The sequence below is a fragment of the Coturnix japonica genome, unplaced genomic scaffold (genome assembly GCF_054131305.1).
Source record: "Coturnix japonica strain WE unplaced genomic scaffold, WE-NBRP24 Scf098, whole genome shotgun sequence".
Classification (NCBI taxonomy): domain Eukaryota; kingdom Metazoa; phylum Chordata; class Aves; order Galliformes; family Phasianidae; genus Coturnix; species Coturnix japonica.
Genome location: NW_028189001.1, coordinates 216,427 through 241,658, shown reverse-complemented (window position 1 = coordinate 241,658; position 25,232 = coordinate 216,427). Strand labels below are relative to the sequence as shown.

At 56.9% G+C, this 25,232-nt stretch overlaps 1 protein-coding gene across 1 annotated transcript; it reads right to left on the bottom strand.

Moving 5' to 3' along the window:
* Positions 1 to 955: 955 nt before the first annotated feature.
* On the bottom strand, positions 956 to 24,294 carry LOC146751329 (uncharacterized). Its single transcript, XM_085534751.1, has 9 exons — positions 24,258 to 24,294; positions 22,895 to 23,208; positions 19,163 to 19,358; positions 16,357 to 16,461; positions 14,907 to 15,068; positions 10,074 to 10,211; positions 6,148 to 6,273; positions 1,734 to 1,856; positions 956 to 1,262 (listed from the first exon to the last, which is right to left on the bottom strand). Exons 1-9 carry the CDS (start codon positions 24,292 to 24,294, stop codon positions 1,036 to 1,038), a joined length of 1,428 nt encoding a protein of 475 aa, XP_085390877.1. The 3' UTR covers positions 956 to 1,035.
* Positions 24,295 to 25,232: the final 938 nt, after the last annotated feature.

Genomic DNA, 25,232 nt, shown 5'->3' with positions numbered 1-25,232 from the left:
ATAGCGCTGCCCCATAGCAAAGCCCCATAGACCTGCCCCATAGACTTGCCCCATAGCGCTGCCCCATAGCAAAGCCCCATAGCAAAGCCCCATAGCCCTGCCCCATAGACCTACCCAAAGCCCTGCCCCATAGACCTGCCCCATAGCAAAGCCCCATAGCAAAGCCCCATAGCCCTGCCCCATAGCAAAGCCCCATAGCAAAGCCCTATAGCCCTGCCCCATAGACCTGCCCCATAGCAAAGCCCCATAGACCTGCCCCATAGACTTGCCCCATAGCCCTTCCCCATAGCGCTGCCCCATAGCGCTGCCCCATAGCCCTGTCCCATAGCCCTGCCCCATAGACCTGCCCCACAGACTTGCCCCATAGACCTGCCCCATAGCGCTGCCCCATAGCCCTGTCCCATAGCCCTGCCCCATAGCCCTGACCCATAGCTCTGCCCCATAGCCCTGCCCCATAGCGCTGCCCCATAGCAAAGCCCCATAGACCTACCCCATAGACCTGCCCCATAGACTTGCCCCATAGACCTGCCCCATAGCGCTGCCCCATAGCAAAGCCCCATAGACCTACCCCATAGCGCTGCCCCATAGACTTGCCCCATAGACCTGCCCCATAGCGCTGCCCTATAGCAAAGCCCCATAGACCTACCCAAAGCCCTGCCCCATAGACCTGCCCCATAGCGCTGCCCCATAGCGCTGCCCCATAGACCTGCCCCATAGACCTCCCCATAGCGCTGCCCCATAGCAAAGCCCCATAGCCCTGCCCCATAGCGCTGCCCCATAGCAAAGCCCCATAGCCCTGACCCATAGCTCTGCCCCATAGCTGGCCATGCCCCACAGCCCTGCCCCATAGACCTGCCCCATAGCGCTGCCCCATATACCTGCCCCATAGCAAAGCCCCATAGACCTGCCCCATAGCGCTGCCCCATAGCGCTGCCCCATAGCAAAGCACCCCACATCACCGCAATCCAAACTCCTTTAATGCCATCCAGATCTATGGGGCAGAGGGGGGGGGGGGGGAGGATCCACTTGTGGGGCTCAGCCCCATAGGATGAGGTTGAGTCCAATGGGGAGCAATGGGGTGAGACCCCAAATGTGTGGGGCGGAGCCGTGGGGCGGGGGGGGATCCCCGGGGAGCTGGTTACAGAACGACGCCCCACAGCACTTGGGGGGCGCCCCACGGATCCCGCCCCACAACCCCACGGGAGCCCCACACCAATGGGGGGACGCACAGCCACGGAACAGCCAGGGGGATCCCGTATCATCTATGGGGCAGAGAGCGGGGTCAGACCCATAGAGACCCATAGAGACACATAGTGACACATAGAGACCCATAGAGACCCATAGAGACCCATAGACACCCCATAGAGCCCCATAGACACCCCATACACACCCCATAGAGCCCCATAGACACCCCATAGAGCCCCACAGACACCCCATAGAGCCCCATAGACACCCCATAGCGCCCCATAGAGCCTCATAGACACCCCATAGAGCCCCATAGAACCCCATAGAGCCCCATAGACACCCCATAGAGCCCCATAGATTAGATCCCCAGCCCCATAGACACCCCATAGTGCCCCATAGAGCCCCATAGCTCCCCATAGAGCCCCATAGAGCCCCATAGACACCCCATAGAGCCCCATAGAGCCCCACAGACACACCATAGAGCCCCATAGACACCCCATAGAGCCCCATAGAGCCCCATAGACACCCCATACCCCCCAGCCCCACACCGTATGTGCTGGCAGTGACGCAGTGGGTCAGGCCGGGCTGGCAGCTGATCGCTGTGGGGCTGCAATGGGGCGCGGGGCCTTCACAGCTCCAACAGCGCAGAGAGGGGGGGGGAGAGGGATCGTCTGCACCAGTATAGACCAGTAGGGACCAGTAAGGACCCATAGGGACCCATAGAGACCCATAGTGCCCCATAGAGCCCCATAGAGACCCCATAGAGACCCATAGAGACCCATAGAGCCCCATAGAGACCCCATAGTGCCCCATAGAGACCCATAGAGACCCATAGAGACCCATAGAGACACAGAGACCCCATAGAGACCCATAGAGACCCCATAGAGACCCATAGAGACCCCATAGGGACCCATAGAGACCCATAGACACCCCATAGAGACCCACAGAGACCCACAGAGACCCATAGTGACACATAGAGACCCATAGAGACACAGAGACCCCATAGAGACCCATAGAGACCCATAGGGACCCATAGGGACCCCATAGAGACCCATAGAGACCCATAGAGACACAGAGAGACCCATAGAGACCCCATAGAGACCCATAGAGACCCATAGGGACCCATAGAGACCCCATAGAGACCCATAGAGACACAGAGACCCCATAGAGACCCCATAGAGCCCCATAGAGCCCCATAGAGCCCCACAGACACCCCATAGAACCCCATAGAGCCCCATAGAGCCCCATAGACACCCCATAGAGCCCCATAGATTAGATCCCCAGCCCCATAGACACCCCATAGTGCCCCATAGATTAGATCCCCAGCCCCATAGACACCCCATAGAGCCCCATAGACACCCCATAGCGCCCCATAGACACCCCATAGAGCCCCATAGACACCCCATAGACACCCCATAGACACCCCATAGACACCCCATAGCGCCCCATAGACACCCCATAGAGCCCCATAGACACCCCATAGAACCCCATAGACACCCCATAGACACCCCATAGAGCCCCATAGACACCCCATAGAACCCCATAGATTAGATCCCCAGCCCCATAGACACCACATAGTGCCCCATAGAGCCCCATAGAGCCCCATAGAGCCCCTTGAGCCCCATAGGCACCCCATAGAACCCCATAGACACCCCATAGACACCCCATAGAGCCCCATAGACACCCCATAGCGCCCAATAGACACCCCATAGAGCCCCATAGCGCCCCATAGACACCCCATAGAGCCCCATAGACACCCCATAGAGCCCCATAGAGCCCCATAGACACCCCATACAGCCCCATAGACACCCCATAGAGCCCCATAGACACCCCATACAGCCCCATAGACACCCCATAGACACCCCATAGAGCCCCATAGAGCCCCATAGACACCCCATAGAGTCCCATAGAAACCCATAGAGCCCCACAGAGCCCCATAGAGCCCCATAGACACCCCATAGAGCCCCATAGACACCCCATAGCACCCCATAGAGCCCCATAGACACCCCATAGAGCCCCATAGACACCCCATAGCGCCCCATAGACACCCCATAGAGCCCCATAGACACCCCATAGCGCCCAATAGACACCCCATAGAGCCCCATAGACACCCCATAGAGCCCCATAGACACCCCATAGCGCCCAATAGACACCCCATAGAGCCCCATAGACACCCCATAGACACCCCATAGAGCCCCATAGAGCCCCATAGAGCCCCATAGACACCCCATAGCGCCCCATAGAGCCCCATAGACACCCCATAGAGCCCCATAGACAACCCATAGTGCCCCATAGATTAGATCCCCAGCCCCATAGACACCCCATAGTGCCCCATAGAGCCCCATAGACACCCCATAGCGCCCCATAGAGCCCCATAGAGCCCCATAGAGACCCTATAGAGACCCATAGCGACCCATAGAGACCCCATAGCGCCCCATAGCCCCCCATAGACACCCCATAGAGCCCCATAGACACCCCAAAGAACCCCATAGAGCCCCATAGACACCCCATAGAACCCCATAGAGCCCCATAGACACCCCATAGAACCCCATAGAACCCCATAGACACCCCATAGAACCCCATAGAGCCCCATAGAGCCCCATAGACACCCCATAGAGCCCCATAGATTAGATCCCCAGCCCCACAGACACCCCATAGTGCCCCATAGAGCCCCATAGACACCCCATAGAGCCCCATAGAGCCCCATAGACACCCCATAGCGCCCCATAGACACCCCATAGAGCCCCATAGTGCCCCATAGACACCCCATAGCTCCCCATAGAGCCCCATAGACACCCCATAGCGCCCCATAGAGCCCCATAGACACCCCATATCCCCCCATATCCCCCCATACCCCCCAGCCCCACACCGTAGGTGCTGGCAGTGACGCAGTGGGTCAGGCCGGGCTGGCAGCTGATCGCTGTGGGGCTGCAATGGGGCGCGGGGCCTTCACAGCTCCAACAGCGCAGAGAGGGGGGGGGAGCGGGATCCTCTGCACCAGTACAGACCAGTAGGGACCAGTAAGGACCCATAGGGACCCATAGATCCCCCCATATCCCCCCATACACCCCATATAACCCCCATATCCCCCCCATAGGGCTCCATAGATCCCCCCCATGTCCCCCCATATTCCCCCCATATCCCCCCCGTATCCCCCCATATAACCCCCATATCCCCCCATACACCCCATATAACCCCCATATCCCCCTATATAACCCCCATGTCCCCCCCATATCCCTCCATACACCCCATATCCCCCCCATGTCCCCCCATAGGGTCCCATAGAGACCCCCATCTCCCCCCATATCCCCCCCATATCCCCCCATACACCCCATATAACCCCCATCTCCCCCCATAGGGCCCCATAGATCCCCCCATATCCCTCCATATCCCCCTATATAACCCCCATATCCCCCCATATAACCCCCATATCCCCCCCATGTCCCCCCATAGGGTCCCATAGATCCCCCCATATCCCCGCATACACCCCATATAACCCCCATATCCCCCCATAGAGCCCTATAGAGACCCCCATCTCCCCCATATAACCCCCATACACCCCATATCCCCCCCATGTCCCCCCATACACCCCATATAACCCCCATATCCCCCCATATCCCCCTATATAACCCCCATATCCCCCCATGTCCCCCCATAGGGTCCCATAGATCCCCCCATATCCCCCTATATATCCCCCCATAGGGTCCCATATCCCCCCCATGTCCCCCCATATCCCCCCATAGGGCTCCATATCCCCCCCATATCCCTCCATATCCCCCCATATCACCCCCATGTCCCCCCATAGGGCCCTATAGGGATCCCGTCTCCCCCCATAGGGCCCCATATCCCCCCCATATCCCCCCATACACCCCATATAACCCCCATATCCCCCCATATAACCCCCATATTCCCCCATAGGGCCCCATAGGGACCCCATATCCCCCCATAGGGCCCCATATCCCCCCCATATCCCCCCATATAACCCCCATATCCCCCCATAGGTCCCCATATCCCCCCATGTCCCCCCATATCCCCCCCATATCCCCCTATATAACCCCCATATCCCCCCATACACCCCATATAACCCCCATCTCCCCCCATAGGTCCCCATATCCCCCCATATAACCCCCATATCCCGCCCATATCCCCCCATAGGGTCCCATAGATCCCCCCATATCCCCCCATACACCCCATATAACCCCCATATCCCCCCATATCCCCCTATATATCCCCCATATCCCCCCATAGGGCCCCATATCCCCCCCATATCCCCCCATATCACCCCCATGTCCCTCCATAGGGCCCTATAGGGATCCCGTCTCCCCCCATAGGGCCCCATATCCCCCCCATATCCCCCCATACACCCCATATAACCCCCATATCCCCCCATATAACCCCCATATTCCCCCATAGGGCCCTATAGAGACCCCATCTCCCCCCATAGGTCCCCATATCCCCCCCATGTCCCCCCATACACCCCATATAACCCCCATATCCCCCCATATCCCCCTATATAACCCCCATATCCCCCCATATAACCCCCATATCCCCCCATACACCCCATATAACCCCCATATCCCCCCCATCTCCCCCCTTAGGGCCCTATAGAGCCCCCCATATCCCCACATACACCCCATATAACCCCCATATCCCCCCATATCCCCCTATATATCCCCCATATCCCCCCATAGGGCCCCATATCCCCCCCATATCCCCCCATATCACCCCCATGTCCCCCCATAGGGCCCTATAGGGACCCCGTCTCCCCCCATAGGGTCCCATATCCCCCCCATGTCCCCCCATAGGGCCCTATAGGGACCCCATCTTCCCCCATAGGGCCCCATAGATCCCCCCATGTCCCCCCATACACCCCATATCCCCCCCATGTCCCCCCATATAACCCCCATATCCCCCCCATCTCCCCCCATAGGGCCCCATAGACCCCCCCATATCCCCCCGTACCGTTGCACCCCCCCTGGCAGCACTTGGCCCCCCGGGTCCCATTGACGCTCTGTGCCATCAGCAGCCCCACACAGCGCCCCTCCCCCACACGGCCGCAGCCCCACAGCTCCGAGTCGCCAGGGGGCGCTGTGGGGAGACACGGATCAATGGGGACCCATAGGGACACATAGAGACACATAGAGACACATAGGGACATATAGGGACCCCATAGAGACACATAGGGACATATAGGGACACATAGGGACCCATAGGGACCCATAGAGACCCATTGAGACCCCATAGGGACCCATAGAGGCCCCATAGGGACACATAGGGACACATAGGGACACACAGAGACACATAGGGACCCATAGAGACACATAGAGACCCATAAGGACACATAGGGACCCATAGGGACACATAGGGACCCTATAGGGACCCATAGGGACACATAGGGACCCATAGGGACACATAGGGACACATAGGGACCCATAGGGACACATAGGGACCCATAGGGACCCATAGGGACACATAGGGACCCATAGGGACACATAGGGACACATAGGGACCCATAGAGACCCATAGGGACACATAGGGACCCATAGAGACACATAGGGACCCTATAGGGACCCATAGGGACCCATAGGGACCCCATAGGGACACATAGGGACCCTATAGGGACACATAGGGACCCATAGAGACCCATAGGGACCCATAGGGACACATAGGGACACATAGGGACCCATAGGGACACATAGGGACCCCATAGAGACCCATAGGGACCCATAGGGACACATAGGGACCCATAGGGACCCCATAGGGACACACAGGGACCCATAGAGACCCATAGGGGCCCATAGAGACACATAGGGACCCTATAGGGACCCATAGGGACACATAGGGACACATAGAGACCCCATAGGGACACATAGGGACCCATAGGGACCCATAGGGACACATAGGGACCCATAGAGACCCATAGGGACCCATAGGGACCCCATAGGGACCCCATAGGGACCCATAGAGACCCATAGGGACACATAGGGACCCATAGGGACCCATAGAGACCCATAGGGACACATAGGGACACATAGGGACCCCATAGAGACACATAGAGACCCATAGGGACACATAGAGACCCATAGGGACCCTATAGGGACCCATAGAGACACATAGGGACCCATAGGAACACATAGGGACACATAGGAACACATAGGGACCCATAGGGACCCATAGAGACCCATAGGGACACATAGGGACACATAGGGACCCATAGAGACCCATTGGGACCCATAGGGACACATAGGGACCCCATAGGGACCCATAGAGACCCATTGGGACCCATAGGGACACATAGGGACCCCATAGGGACCCATAGAGACCCATTGGGACCCATAGGGACACATAGGGACACATAGAGACACATTGGGACCCATAGAGACACATAGGGACCCATAGAAACCCATAGAGACCCATAGGGACCCATAGGGACACATAGGGACACATAGAGACACATAGAGACCCATAGGGATCCATAGGGACCCATAGGGACACATAGAGACACATAGGGACCCATAGGGACATATAGGGACCCATAGAGACCCCATAGGGACCCATAGAGACCCCATAGGGACACACAGGGACCCATAGGGACCCATAGAGACCCATAGGGACCCCATAGAGACACATAGGGACACACAGGGACCCATAGAGACCCCATAGGGACACACAGGGACCCATAGGGACCCATAGAGACACACAGAGACACATAGGGACCCATAGGGACCCATAGAGACCCATAGAGACCCATAGGGACCCGTAGGGACCCATAATGCCCCATAGGGACCCATAGAGACCCATAGAGACCCATAGAGACCCATAGGGACCCATAGAGACCCATAGAGACACATAGGGACACATAGAGACCCATAGAGACACATAGAGACCCATAGGGACCCATAGGGACACATAGAGACCCATAGGGACCCATAGGGACACATAGAGACCCCATAGGGACACATAGAGACCCATAGAGACCCCATAGGGACACATAGAGACACATAGAGACCCCATAGGGACCCATAGGGACCCATAGGGACCCATACAGACCCCATATATCCCCGCATAGGACCCCATAGACCCCCATAGAACCCCCCCCCAGACCCCATAGAGCCCCATTAGGACTCATAGAGCTCCATAGAGACCCCATAGCAACCCATAGAGCCCCATTTCCCCCCCATATCCCCCCATACCCCCCCATACATCCCCCCATAGGACCCCATAGACCCCATAACCCCATATATCCCCCCATAGGACCCCATATATCCCCCCAAAGGACTCCATAAATCCCCCCATAGGAGCCATATCCCCCCATATCCCCCCATATCCCTCATATATCCCCCCATATCCCCCCATATCCCCCATATCCCCCCATAGGACCCCATATCCCCCCATATCCCCCCATATATCCCCCCATATCCCCCCATATCCCCCCATATCCCCCCTATATCCCCCATATCCCCCCATATCCCCCATATCCCCCCATATCCCCCCCATATCCCCCCGTATCCCCCCGTATCCCCCCATATCCCCCATATCCCCCCATATCCCCCATATCCCCCCATACCAACCCCATATCCCCCCTATATCCCCCATATCCCCCCATATCCCCCCATATCCCCCCCATATCCCCCCTATATCCCCCCATATAACCCTATATCCACCCCATATCCCCCTATATCCCCCCATATCCCCCCCATATCCCCCTATATCCCCCCATATCCCCCCATATAACCCCATATCCCCCCATATCCCCCCATATCCCCCCATATTCCCCCATATCCCCCCTATTACCCCCTATATCCCCCTATATCCCCCATATCCCCCCCCATATCCCCCCATAGACCCCATATATCCCCCCATATCCCCCTATATCCCCCCATATCCCTCCCATATCCCCCTATATCCCCCATATCCCCCCATATATCCCCCCATGTCCCCCCATATATCCCCCCATATCCCCCATATCCCCCCATATATCCCCCCTATATCCCCCATACCCCCCCATATCCCCCCTATATCCCCCCATATCCCCCTATATCCCCCCATATATCCCCCCATATCCCCCCATATCCCCCATATAACCCCCCATATCCCCCTATATCCCCCCATATCCCCCCCATATCCCCCCATAGACCCCATATATCCCCCATATCCCCCCATATCCCCCCATATCCCCCCCATATCCCCCCCATATCCCCCATATCCCCCCATATCCCCCTATATCCACCCCATATCCCCCCATATCCCCCCATATCCCCCTATATCCCCCATATCCCCCCATATCCCCCCATATCCCCCTATATCCCCCATATCCCCCCATATCCCCCTATATCCCCCATATCCCCCATATCCCCCCTATATCCCCCCCATATCCCCCATATATCCCCCTATATCCCCCCATATCCCCCCATATCCCCCATATCCCCCCCATATCTCCCCATATCCCCCATATATCCCCCCATATAACCCCATATCCCCCCATATCCCCCATATAACCCCATATCCCCCCATATCCCCCCATATCCCCCATATCCCCCCATATCCCCCCATATCCCCCCCATATCCCCCCATATATCCCCCATATCCCCCCATATCCATCATATATCCCCCCATATCCCCCCATATATCCCCCCATATCCCCCCATATCCCCCATATCCCCCCATATCTCCCCATATCCCCCTATATCCCCCCTATATCCCCCCATAGACCCCATATATCCCCCATATCCCCCATATCCCCCCATATCCCCCCCATATCCCCCCATATCCCCCATATCCCCCCATATCCCCCCATATCCCCCCATATCCCCCATATCCCCCCCATATCCCCCCATATCCCCCATATCCCCCCATATCCCCCCATATCCCCCCATATCCCCCCTTACCTTCGCCCCCCATCCCGGCCCTGAGCTGCACACACACGTCACTTGGGGGGCAGCGCAATGTGGGGTGGGGGGGGGAGGGGCACGAGCCGTCGGCACATGTGGGGCACGAGGGGGCGGGGCCAGAAGTGGGGGGAGGGTCTGTATGGGGGGGGGGTCACTTGGTCATGGGGGGACACATAGGGATGCCATAGAGACCCCATAGAGACCCATAGAGACCCATAGAGACCCCATAGAGCCCCACAGAGACCCATAGAGCCCCATAGAGACCCGATAGCTACCCATAGAACCCCATAGAACCCCATATCCCCCCATAGAGCCCAAATATCCCCCCCATAGGACCCCCATAGAAACCCCATATCTCCCCATAGAGACCCATAGATCCCCATAGAAACCCCATAGAGCCCCATAGGGACCCCATATCTCCCCATATCTCCACCCATATCCCCCCATAGAGCCCCATAGAGACCCCATAGAGCCCCATATCCCCCCATAGAGACCCCATAGCCACCCATAGATCCCCATAGGAACCCATATCCCCCCAAATCCACCCATAACCCCCCATAGAGCCCCATAGAGACCCCATAGAGCCCCATGTTCCCCCATACCTCCCCATATCCCCCCATATATCCCCCCATATCCCCCCAAAGATCCCCATAGAGACCCCATATCCCCCCATAGAGCCCCATAGGGACCCATAAAGCCCCATAGATCCCCATAGAGACCCCATATCCCCCCATAGGGACCCATAGAGACCCCATTGTGCCCCATAGGGACCCCATAAAGACCCCATAGAGCCCCATAGATCCCCATAGAGCCCCATATCTCCCCAGAGATCCCCATAGAAACCCCATAGAGCCCCATAGATCCCAATAGAAACCCCATAGAGCCCCATAGGGACCCCATAGAGCCCCATATTCCCCCATAACTCCCCATATCTCCCCATATATCCACCCATATCCCCCCATAGAGCCCCATAGGGACCCATAAAGCCCCATAGATCCCCATAGAGACCCCATTGTGCTCCATAGGGACCCATAGAGCCCCATAGACACCCCATAGATCCCCATAGAAACCCCATAGAGCCCCATAGATCCCAATAGAAACCCCATAGAGCCCCATAGAGACCCCATATCCCCCTATATCCCCCCATATCCCCCCATAGAACCCCATAGGGACCCCATAGAGCCCCATATCTCCCCATATCCCCCCATAGAGCCCCATAGAGACCCCATAGAGCCCCATATCTCCCCATATCCCCCCATAGAGCCCCATAGAGACCCCATAGAGCCCCATAGGGACCCCATAGAGCCCCATAGAGACCCCATAAAGACCCATAGAAACCCCATAGAGACCCATTGAGACCCCATAGGGACCCATAGAGCCCCATAGGGACCCCATATCTCCCCATATCCCCCCATATCTCCCCCATAGGACCCCCATATCCCCCCATATACCCCCCCATAGACCCCATATCCCCCTATAGACCCCATATATCCCCCCATAGACCCCAATGGATCCCATATCCCCCCCATAGAGACCCCATAGAGCCCCATAGAGACCCCATAGAGCCCCATATCTCCCCATATCCCCCCATAGAGACCCCATATCTCCCCATATCCCCCCATAGAGACCCCATAGGGACCCATAGAGACCCATAGAGACCCCATATCCCCCCATAGAACCCCATAGGGACACATAGATCCCTAAGGAGCCCATAGATCCCCATAGAGATCCCATATCTCCCCATATCTCCCCCATATCCCCCCATAGAGACCCCATAGAGACCCATAGAGACCCCACAGAGCCCCATATCTCCCCATATCCCCCCATAGAGACCCCACTGTGCCCCATAGAGCCCCATAGAGCCCCATAAAGCTCCATATCTCCCCATATATCCCCCCATATTCACCCATATCCCCCCATAGAGACCCCATAGAGCCCCATAGGGACCCCATAGAGCCCCATGGACACCCCATTGAGCCCCATAGGGACCCTATAGAGCCCCATATCTCCCCATATCCCCCCATAGACCCCAATGGATCCCATATTCCCCCATAGGGACACACAGAGGCCCCATTGTGCCCCATAGAGACCCCATATCCCCCCATATCCCCCCCATACCCCCCCATAGACCCCATATCCCCCCATAGAGCCCCCTATCCCCCCATATCCCCCCATATACCCCCCCATAGACCCCATATCCCCTCATAGACCCCAATGGATCCCATACCCCCATAGACCCCAATGGATCCCATACCCCCATAGACCCCAATGGATCCCATATCCCCCCATAGAGACCCCATATCCCCCCTATATCCCCCCATAGATCTTCATATCTCCCCATATCCCCCCATATCTCCCCATATCCCCCCATAGAGACCCCATAGGGACCCATAGAGCCCCATAGATCCCCATATCCCCCCATAGATCCCCATAGACCCCAATGGATCCCATATCCCCCCATAGAACCCCATAGAGACCCCATATCCCCCCATATACCCCCCCATAGACCCCATATCCCGCCATAGACCCCATATATCCCCCCATAGACCCCAATAGATCCCCATACCCCCATAGACCCCAATGGATCTCATACCCCCATAGACCCCAATAGATCCCCATATCCCCCCATAGACCCCAATGGATCCCATATCCCCCCATAGAACCCCATAGAGACCCCATATCCCCCCATATACCCCCCCATAGACCCCATATCCCCCCATAGACCCCATAGATCCCCATAGACCCCAATAGATCCCCATATCCCCCCATAGATCCCCTTATCTCCCCATATCTCCCCATATCCCCCCATAGAGACCCCGTAGAGCCCCATAGGGACCCCATAGAGCCCCATAGGGACCCCATATCCCCCCATAGACCCCAATGGATCCCATATCCCCCCATAGGGACACATAGAGGCCCCATTGTGCCCCATAGAGACCCCATAGGGACCCATAGAGCCCCATATCCCCCCCATAGACCCCAATGGATCCCATATCCCCCCATAGAACCCCATAGAGGCCCCATATCCCCCCATATACCCCCCCATAGACTCCATATCCCCCTATAGACCCCATATATCCCCCCATATCCCCCCATATACCCCCCATAGACCCCATATCCCCCCATATACCCCCCATAGAGACCCCATATCCCCCCATATACCCCCCCATAGACCCCATATCCCCCCATAGACCCCATATATCCCCCCATAGACCCCAATAGATCCCCATATCCCCCCATAGATCCCCATATCTCCCCATAGAACCCCATAAGGATCCATAGATCCCTATGGAGCCCATATCCCCCCATAGACCCCAATGGATCCCATACCCCCATATCCCCCCATAGACCCCAATGGATCCCATATCCCCCCATAGATCCCCATAGATCCCCTTATCTCCCCATATCTCCCCATATCCCCCCATAGAGATCCCATAGAGCCCCATAGAGACCCCATAGAGCCCCATAGGGACCCCATAGAGCCCCATAGAGACCCCATAGAGCCCCATAGAGACCACATATCCCCCCATATCTCCCCATATCCCCCCATAGAGCCCCATATCTCACCCATAGGATCCCCATAGAGCCCCATAGAGACCCCATAGCCACCCATAGATCCCCATAGGAACCCATATTCCCCCAAATCCACCCATAACCCCCCATAGAGCCCCATAGGGACCCCATAGAGCCCCATATTCCCCCATACCTCCCCATATCCCCCCATATATCCCCCCATATCCCCCCAAAGATCCCCATAGAGACCCCATATCCCCTCATAGAGCCCCATAGGGACCCATAAAGCCCCATAGATTTCCATAGATCCCCATATCCCCCCATAGGGACCCATACAGACCCCATTGTGCCCCATAGGGACCCCATAAAGACCCCATAGAGCCCCATAGATCCCCATATCCCCCCATAGAGCCCCATAGAGACCCCATAGATCCCCATAGAAACCCCATAGAGCCCCATAGATCCCAATAGAAACCCCATAGAGCCCCATAGAGACCCCATATCCCCCTATATCCCCCCATAGAACCCCATAGAACCCCATAGGGACCCCATAGAGCCCCCTATCCCCCCCTATCCCCCCATATCCCCCCATATCTCCCCATATCTCCCCATATCCCCCCATAGAGACCCCATAGGGACCCATAGAGCCCCATAGATCCCCATATCCCCCCATAGATCCCCATAGACCCCAATGGATCCCATATCCCCCCATAGAACCCCATAGAGACCCCATATCCCCCCATATACCCCCCCATAGACCCCATATCCCCCCATAGACCCCAATGGATCCCATACCCCCATAGAGACCCCATAGAGCCCCATAGAACCCCATATCCCCCCATAGAGACCCCATATCTCCCCATATCCCCCCATAGAGACCCCACTGTGCCCCATAGAGCCCCATAGAGACCCCATAGGGACCCATAGAGACCCATAGAGACCCCATATCTCCCCATATCCCCCCATATACCCCCCCATAGACCCCATATCCCCCCATAGACCCCATATCCCCCCATAGACCCCAATAGATCCCCATACCCCCATAGACCCCAATGGATCCCATACCCCCATAGACCCCAATAGATCCCCATATCCCCCCATAGACCCCAATGGATCCCAGATCCCCATATCCCCCCATAGACCCCATATATCCCCCCATAGACCCCAATGGATCCCATATCCCCCCATAGAGACCCCATAGAGCCCCATAGAGCCCCATAGGGACCCCATATCTCCCCATATCTCCCCATATCCCCCCATAGATCCCCATAGACCCCAATGGATCCCATACCCCCATAGACCCCCATTGCTCTTTACCGCCCCCTGTCGGCTCGGTGCCGCCATTGCACCCATCCCCCCGGCAGCGCCATTCGCGGAGGGTCACCAAGTTCCCGTCACGTGACCGGAAGCGGACGGTGACGTTCGGGACCCCGCAGGTCGAACAGTCTCGTTGTTCCTCCCGCCACAGCGCCCCCTGCCCTTGGAGGACCGAGGGGTCACGTGACGGTGATGGACATGGGGGTGGGAGGGACTTAGGGTGGTGCGTGGCTTCTGATTGGGTAACGCTATGGGGAGGGGGCGGGGCTACAAGTGATGGTGATTGACAGGGGGTGGGCGGGGCTTTGGGGGGCTGCGTGGCTTCTGATTGGGTAATAGAGCCCCATAGAGCCCCATAGGGACCCCAGAGAGACCCATAGAGCCCCATAGAGACCCATAGAGACCCATAGAGACCCCATAGAAACACATAGAGACCCATAAAGACCCCATAGAGACCCATAGAGACCCATAGGGACCCATAGGGACCCATAGGGACCCCATAGAGACCCCATAGAGACCCATAGAGCCCCATAGAGACCCATAGGGACCCATAGAGACCCATAGAGACCCATAGAGCCCCATAGAGACCCATAGGGACCCCATAGAGACCCATAGAGCCCCATAGAGACCCATAGGGACACATAGAGCCCCATAGAGACCCCATAGAGCCCCATAGAGACCCATAGAGACCCATAGAGCCCCATAGAGACCCCATAGGGACCCATAGAGAACCCATAGAGCCCCATAGAGCCCCATAGAGACCCCATAGAGACCCATAGTGTCCCATAGTGTCCCATAGAGACCCATAGAGACCCATAGACACCCCATAGAGACCCATAGAGACCCATAGAGCCCCATAGAGACCCATAGGGACCCCATAGAGACCCATAGAGCCCCCATGGAGACCCATAGAGACCCATAGGGACCCATAGAGACCCCATAGAGACCCATAGACACCCCATAGCCCCCCATAGTGTCCCATAGAGCCCCATAGAGACCCATAGAGACCCCATAGAACCCCATAGAGACCCAATAGAGACCCCATAGAGCCCCATAGGGCCCCATAGAGCCCCATAGAGACCCCATAGAGCCCCATAGAGACCCAATAGAGACCCCATAGAGCCCCATACAGACCCATACAGACCCATAGAGCCCCATAGACACCCCATATCCCCCCATAGTGCCCATAGAGCCCCATAGAGCCCCATAGAGACTCATAGAGACCCATAGAGACCCAATAGAGACCCCATAGAGCCCCATAGAGCCCCATAGAGCCCCATAGACACCCCATAGCCCCCCATAGTGTCCCATAGAGCCCCATAGAGCCCCATAGAGACCCCATAGAGCCCCATAGACACCCCATAGCCCCCCATAGTGTCCCATAGAGCCCCATAGAGCCCCATAAGCGTGGCTTAAAGGGGGCGGGGCTTAGATATGGGGCGGAGCTTACGGTCCCTGGAGCTGACGGCGGTGTAACGGCAGCACTGCTGGTGGGGGGCACAGGGGGTCGGGGGGCAGGGGGGGGACCCACAGCGATGGCAGCGCAGGGAGAGAACTATGGGGGGATATAGGGGGGTTATAGGGGGGGATATGGGGGGATATGGGGGTTATGGGGGTTATGGGGGGGAAATAGGGGGTTATGGGGGATATAGGGGGATATGGGGGGATATGGGGGGGATATGGGGGTTATGGGGGGGATATGGGGGGGGATATGGGATAGGAGGGGGATATAGGGGGATATGGGGGGATATGGGGGGGTTAGGGGGGGATATGGGGGGATATGGAGGGATATAGGGGGGTTAGGGGGCATATGGGGGGTTATGGGGGGAAATAGTGGGATATGGGGAGATATAGGGGGTTATGGGGGGATATGGGGGATATGGGGGGGATATGGGGAGATATAGGGCACTATGGGGGGATATAGGGGGGTTAGGGGGGGGATATAGGGAAATATGGGGGGATATGGGGGGGATATGGGGGGGATATGGGGCGATATGGGGTGATATAGGGGGCTATAGGGGGGATATGTGGGGATATGAGGGAGTTATGGGGGTATATGGGAGGATATGGGGTGATATGGGGGGGATATGGGGGGATATGGGGGGATATGGGGCGATATGGGGTTATATGGGGGGCTATAGGGTGGATATGGGGGGATATAGTGGAGTTATGGGGGTATATGGGGGGATATGGGGTGATATGGGGGGCTATAGGGGGGATATGGGGGGATATACTGGAGTTATGGGGGGATATGGGGGATATAGGGGGCTATAGGGTGGATATGGGGTGATATAGGGGGCTATAGGGTGGATATGGGGTGATATAGGGGGCTATAGGGGGTATATGGGGGGATATGGGGGATATAGGGAGGATATGGGGGGGATATGGGGGGGATATGGGGTTATATGGGGGGCTATAGGGGGTATATGGGGGGATATGGGGGATATAGGGAGGATATGGGGGATATAGGGGGCTATAGGGGGGATATGGGGGGATATAGTGGAGTTATGGGGGGATATGGGGGGCTATAGGGGGTATATGGGGGGATATGGGGGATATAGGGAGGATATGGGGGGGGTTATGGGGGGCCTGTGGTCACGTGGTGCCACTTTGGGGTCACTCGGAGGTGCCCCCCCCCCCCCACTGACCCACTGACTCACCCCCCCCCCCCCATAATGACTCACCCCCCCCCCAACCTCCATCCGTTTCCTGCCCCTGAGTCACCCCCCACATCCCCCCCCCCCCCAACTCTGCCCTATAGGAACCGAGCTGGGGGGAGGGGAGGCTCAATGACCCCCCCCCATAAGCCCCCCGACCCCACATAGACCCCTTAGGACCCCCCTCCATTGAGATCTATGGGTCCCAATTGAACCCCCCCCCCATATACCCCATTAGACCCCCCCCCATAACCCCCCATTGAGATCTATGGCCCCCACATAAGACCCCATAGTACCCCATAGAGCCCCATAGACACCCCATAGAGCCCCATAGAGCCCCATAGAGCCCCATAGACACCCCATAGAGCCCCATAGAGCCTCATAGGAACCCCATAGACACCCCATAGAGCCCCATAGAGCCCCACAGACAACCCATAGAGCCCCATAGAGACCCCATAGAGACCCATAGACACCCCATAGAGCCCCATAGAGCCCCATATCTCCCCATAGAGCCCCATAGAGCCTCATAGGAACCCCATAGACACCCCATAGAGCCCCATAGAGCCCCACAGACAACCCATAGAGCCCCATAGAGACCCCATAGAGACCCATAGGGACCCCATAGAGCCCCATAGGGACCCCATAGAGCCCCATAGAGCCCCATAGAGACCCCATAGAGCCCCATAGGGACCCCATAGAGCCGCATAGAGCCCCATAGAGACCCCATAGAGCCCCATAGACACCCCATAGAGCCCCATAGAGCCCCATAGAGACCCCATAGAGCCCCATAGGGACCCCATAGAGCCGCATAGAGCCCCATAGAGACCCCATAGAGCCCCATAGACACCCCATAGAGCCCCATAGAGCCCCATAGGGACCCATAGAGCCCCATAGAGCCCCATAGACACCCCATAGAGCCCCATAGAGCCCCATAGAGACCCCATAGAGCCCCATAGGGACCCCATAGAGCCCCATAGACACCCCATAGAGCCCCATAGAGCCCCATAGAGACCCCATAGAGCCCCATAGGGACCCCATAGAGCCGCATAGAGCCCCATAGAGACCCCATAGAGCCCCATAGACACCCCATAGAGCCCCATAGAGCCCCATAGGGACCCATAGAGCCCCATAGAGCCCCATAGACACCCCATAGAGCCCCATAGAGCCCCATAGAGACCCCATAGAGCCCCATAGGGACCCCATAGAGCCCCATAGACACCCCATAGAGCCCCATAGACACCCCATAGAGACCCCATAGAGCCCCATAGACACCCCATAGAACCCCATAGAGCCCCATAGAGCCTAATAGAGACCCCATAGTGCCCTATAGGGACCACATAGGGACCCATACCCACACTCTATTGTCCCCCCAGAACCTCATTACCCCCCATTACCCCCCCTATCACCCCCCATTACCCCCTATTACCCCCCTATTACCCCCCTATTACCCCCCTATTACCCCCCTATTAACCCCCATTACCCCCCTATTAACCCCCATTACCCCCCTATTACCCCCATTACCCCCCAATTACCCCCTATTTCCCCCCCTATATCAACCTCCCGACCCCCCCCAAGTGCCCCCCCCCCATATCCCCCTACCTGCCCCCATCATGGCGGCCAGCAGCGCCCACCCCCCAACTCCCATCGCGGGATTCGAACTCGGGACCTGAAGGTGAATGGGGGGGGGGGGGATGGAATAGGAAATGGGCGTGGCCAACACAAACCACGCCCACATTTGGACACGCAGCCAATGGGAAAGGGAGGTGGGCGGGGCTAAACGTAACCACGCCCCCGCCTATGGGGAAACACGTTGTGGTTTAGGAAGTGGGCGTGGCCGACGGAAGCCCCGCCCACATCCGGGCTATTGCCCAATAAGAGAAGGAAATGGGCGTGGCTTAGTGGGGGTTTGGCCACGCCCCCTCGTTGGGCAATGATACTCTATGGGGTGTCTATGGGGCTCTATGGGGCTCTATGGGGTGTCTATGGGGCTCTATGGGGTGTCTATGGGGTGTCTACGGGGCTCTATGGGATGTCTATGGGGCTCTATGGGGGCTCTATGGGGCTCTATGGTGTGTCTATGGGGGCTCTTTGGGGCTCTATGGGGTGTCTATGGGGCTCTATGGGGTGTCTATGGGGCTCTATGGGGCTCTATGGGGGCTCTTTGGGGCTCTATGGGGTGTCTATGGGGCTCTATGGGGCTCTATGGGGCGTCTATGGGGTCTCTATGGGGCTCTATGGGGTGTCTATGGGGATCTATGGGGCTCTATGGGGTGTCTGTGGGTCTCTATGGGGTGTCTATAGGTCTCTATGGGGTCTCTATGGGGCTCTATGGGGTGTCTATAGGTCTCTATGGGGCTCTATGGGGTGTCTATGGGGCTCTATGGGGTGTCTATGGGGATCTATGGGGCTATATGGGGTGTCTGTGGGTCTCTATGGGGCTCTATGGGGCGTCTATGGGGCTCTATGGGGTGTCTATGGGGCTCTATGGGGCTCTATGGGGGCTCTATGGGGCTCTATGGGGTGTCTATGGGGCTCTATGGTGTGTCTATGGGGCTCTATGGGGTGTCTATGGGGCTCTATGGGGCTCTATGGGGGCTCTATGGGGCTCTATGGGGTGTCTATGGGGCTCTATGGGGTGTCTATGGGGCTCTATGGGGCTCTATGGGGCTCTATGGGGTGTCTATGGAGTGTCTATGGGGCTCTATGGGGTGTCTATGGGGCTCTATGGGGCTCTATGGTGTGTCTATGGGGCTCCATGGGGATCTATGGGGTGTCTATGGGGCTCTATGGGGTGTCTATGGGGCTCTATGGGGATTTATGGGGTCTCTATGGGGCTCTATAGGGCTTTATTGGGGTCTATGGGTTCCCTATGGGGTTCTATGAGGCTCTATGGGGCTATATGGGACTCTATGGGGATCTATGGGGTCTCTATGGGTCTCTATAGGTCCCTATGGGTCTCTATGGGGTCTCTATGGGGCTCTATGGGGATCTATGGGGCCTCTATGGGGTCTCTATGGGTCTTTATGGACCACTATGGGTCCCTATGAGTCTCTATGGAATCTCTATGGGTCCCTATGGGGTCTCTATGGGTCCCTATGGGGTCTCTGTGTGGTCTCTCTGTCTCCCTATGGGTCGCTATGGGGCTCCTCTATGGGGTGACCCATTGCTGGGGGGGGGGGGCAGTTCCTCTTTTGTGGGGTGAAATAGGAAATGGGGGGGGGGGCAGAAATGGGGCCCGGAACTGAATAGGGGGGGATGGGTTTATTGGGGGAGGGGGGATATGGGGGGCAAAGGGGGGTTATATGGGGTATAAGGGGGGATATGGGGAGGATATGGGGGGATATGGGGTTATATGGGGGGGATATGGGGGTATATGGGGTTATATGGGGGGATATGGGGGTATATGGGGTTATATGGGGGGGATATGGGGGGATATGGGGTTATATGGGGGGGATATGGGGGTTTATGGGGTTATATGGGGGGATATGGGGTTATATGGGGGGGATATGGGGGTATATGGGGAGGATATGGGGGGATATGGGGTTATATGGGGGGATATGGGGTTATATGGGGAGGATATGGGGGGATATGGGGTTATATGGGGGGATATGGGGTTATATGGGGTTATATGGGGGTATATGGGGTTATATGGGGGGGATATGGGGGTATATGGGGTTATATGGGGGGGATATGGGGGTATATGGGATTATATGGGGGCATATGGGGGGATATGGGGTTTCATATGCAGTGTATGGGGGGGATATGGGGTTATATGGGGTCTTATGGGGGGATATGGGGGTCATATGGGGTAATATGAGAGGTTATGGGGGTCCTATGGGGTATATGGGGGGTTATGTGGTTCTATGGGGGGTTATGGGGGTCCTATGGGGTATATGGGGGTTCTATGGGGTTCTGTGGGGGGTTATGGGGGATCCTATGGGGGGATATGTGGGTCCTATGGAGGATATGGGGGCTATGTGGGTCCTATGGGGGTTATATGGGGGGTCCTATGGGGTATATGTGGGGGGGATATGGGGTTCTACGAGGTTCTATGGGGGGCTATGGGGGTCCTATGGGGTGTATGGGGGTTATATGGGGGGCTATGGGGGGTTTTATATAGGGTCTATGGGGCGATATGGGGGGCTATGGGGTTTTATATGGGGTCTATGAGGTTCTATGGGGTTCTATGGGGTTTTATATGGGGTCTATGGGGTTCTATGGGGGGCTATGGGGTTTTATATGGGGTCTATGGGGTTTTCTGTGGGGTCTATGGGGTTCTAAGGGGTTCTATGGGGTTTTCTATGGGGTCTATGGGGTTCTATGGGGTTTTCTATGGGGTCTATGAGGTTCTATGGGGTTTTCTATGGGGTCTATGAGGTTCTATGGGGTCTATGGGGTTCTATGGGGTGTTCTTTGAGGTCTATGGGGTTCTATAGGGTTTTCTATGGGGTCTATGGGGTTCTATGGGGTTTTCTATGGGGTCTATGGGGTTCTATGGGGTTTTCTATGGGGTCTATGGGGTTCTATGGGGTATTCTATGGGGTCTATGGGGTTCTATGGGGTTTTCTATGGGGTCTATGAGGTTCTATGGGGTTCTATGGGGTCTATGGGGTTCTATGGGGTGTTCTGTGGGGTCTATGGGGTTCTAAGGGGTTCTATGGGGTTTTCTATGGGGTCTATGGGGTTCTATGGGGTTTTCTATGGGGTCTATGGGGTTCTATGGGGTCTATGGGGTTCTATGGGGTTTTCTATGGGTTCTATGGGGTTCTATGGGGTTTTCTATGGGGTCTATGAGGTTCTATGGGGTCTATGGGGTTCTATGGGGTTTTCTATAGGGTCTATGGGGTTCTATGGGGTTTTCTATGGGGTCTATGGGGTTCTATGGGGTTCTATGGGGTCTATGGGGTTCTATGGGGTTTTCTATGGGGTCTATGGGGTTCTATGGGTTTTTCTATGGGGTCTATGGGGTTCTATGGGGGCTATGGGGTTTCCTATGGGGTCTATGAGGTTCTATGGGGGGCTATGGGGTTTTATATGGGGTCTATGAGGTTTTCTATGGGATCTATGGGGTTCTATGGGGTTTTCTATGGGGTCTATGGGGTTCTATGGGGTTTTCTATGGGGTCTATGGGGTTCTATGGGGTTTTCTATGGGGTTCTATGGGGTTTCCTATGGGGTCTATGGGGTTCTATGGGGTTTCCTATGGGGTCTATGGGGTTCTATGGGGGGGGTCAGCGCAGGATGCTGATGATGATGATGGGGGGGATGATGAAGGGGGGGGGAGGGGGGGGGAGACCCCCGAATTGGGGGAGGGGGGGGGGGACACGGTGACCGGAAACGCGGCACAGGGTGGGGGAGGGGCCATGACGTCACTTCCGGGGTGACCCCCTCCTTTGTTGACGTCATATCCCCCTTTGATGACGTCATCGCCCTCATAGGTCACGTTGGGACCCCCATGGTGGGCTATGGGGCACCCGTAGATGACGTCATAGCCCCCTTTGGTGACGTCATCACTCCCGTTGGTCGCCACGGTGACGTTGGGACCCCCGTTGGTGACGTCACCGCCCCCATTGGTCGCCGTGATGACGTCATCGCCCCCCGCCGTCCAATCAGCGTCGCAGTCCGGGGGCGGGGCGGGGGGCGTGGCTATGGGGCAGAGGGGGGCGGGGCTTCTTCCGGCCCCCGTGACGTCACAGCCCGATCCCGTGACGTCATTGATGATGTCACCACTCGGAGCTGCCACACAGGGAGCTGGGGGGGGGGGCAGGGTGAGCACAGAGACCCCATAGAGATACATAGGGACCCATAGAGACCCCATAGAGATACATAGGGACCCATAGAGACCCATAGGGACCCATAGAGACCCATAGGGACCCATAGAGACACATAGAGACCCATAGAGACCCATAGGGACCCATAGGGACCCATAGAGACACATAGGGACCCATAGAGACCCATAGGGACCCATAGAGACACATAGGGACCCATAGGGACCCATAGAGACACATAGAGACCTATAGAGACACATAGAGACACATAGAGACACAGAGACACATAGAGACCCCATAGAGACCTATAGGGACCTATAGGGACCCATAGAGAACCCATAGAGACCCCATAGAGACCCATAGACACCCCATAGAGCCCCATAGAGACCCCATAGAGCCCCATAGACACCCCATAGAGCCCCATAGAGCCCCATATCCCCCCATAGAGCCCCATAGACACCCCATATCCCCCCATAGAGCCCCATAGATCCCCATAGACACCCCATAAAGCCCCATAGAGCCCATTAGACACCCCATAGAGCCCCATAGGCACCCCATAGAGCCCCATAGACACCCTGTAGAGCCCCATAGACACCCCATAGAACCCCATAGAGACCCCATAGAGCCCCATAGACACCCCATAGAGCCCCATATCCCCCCATAGACACCCCATATCCCCCCATAGAGCCCCATAGATCCCCATAGACACCCCATAGAGCCCCATAGACACCCCATAGACACCCCATATCTCCCCATAGACACCCCATAGAGCCCTATAGAGCCCCATATCTCCCCATATCTCCCCATAGAGCCCCATAGACACCCCATATCCCCCCATAGAGCCCCATAGACACCCCATAGAGCCCCATAGACACCCCATAGAGCCCCATATCCCCCCATAGAGCCCCATAGTGCCCCATAGCGCACCCAGCAGCGCTCCCAGCAGCAGCAGTGCCGTTCCCATTGCTGTCCGCCCCATAACCCCCATGGCCGTAGTTATGGGGCGGCCCCGGGGAACGGCTGCGGCTCTTTATGGGGTTGATTGACCCACCGCTATGGGGCGGAGGAGGTGGGGTGGAATGCGGAGGGACCGGCAGAGGATGGAGGGGGAGGGAATGTGGGGCGGGGATGGATGTGGGGCTGGGATGTGGGGCTGGGATGTGGGGCGGGGATGGATATGGGGCTGGGATGGATATGGGGCTGGGATGTGGGGCTGGGATGTGGGGCGGGGATGTGGGGCTGGGATGTGGGGCTGGGATGTGGGTGGTGGTGTGGGGTGAGAAAGGAATGGGGGCACGGGTGGAGCTGATACGTGGGGCTGACTCATATGGGTCTCTATGGGTCTCTATGGGTCTCTATGGGTCTCCATGGGGCTCTATGGGTCTCTATGGGGTCCCTATGGGTCTCTATGGGGTCTCTATGGGGTCCCTATGGGTCCCTATGGGGTCTCTATGTATCTCTATGGGGCTCTATGGGTCTCTATGGGTCCCTATGGGGTCCCTATGGGGTCTCTATGGGGTCTCTATGGGTCCCTATTGGGTCTCTATGGGTCTCTATGGGGACTCTATGGGTCTCTATGGGTCTCTGTGGGTCTCTATGGGGTATCTATGGGGTCTCTATGGGGTTTATATGGGTCTCTATGGGGCTCTATGGGGTCTCTATGGGTCCCTATGGGGTCTCTATGTATCTCTATGGAGCTCTGTGGGTCTCTGTGGGTCTCTATGAGCTCTATGGGGTCTCTATGGGTCTCTATGGGTCCCTATAGGTCTCTATGGGGCTCTATGGGGTCTCTATGGGGCTCTGTGGGGCTCTATGGGTCCCTATGGGTCTCTATGAGGTCTCTATGGGTCTCTATGGGTCTCTAAGGGTCTCTATGGATCCCTATGTGTCTCTATGGGTCTC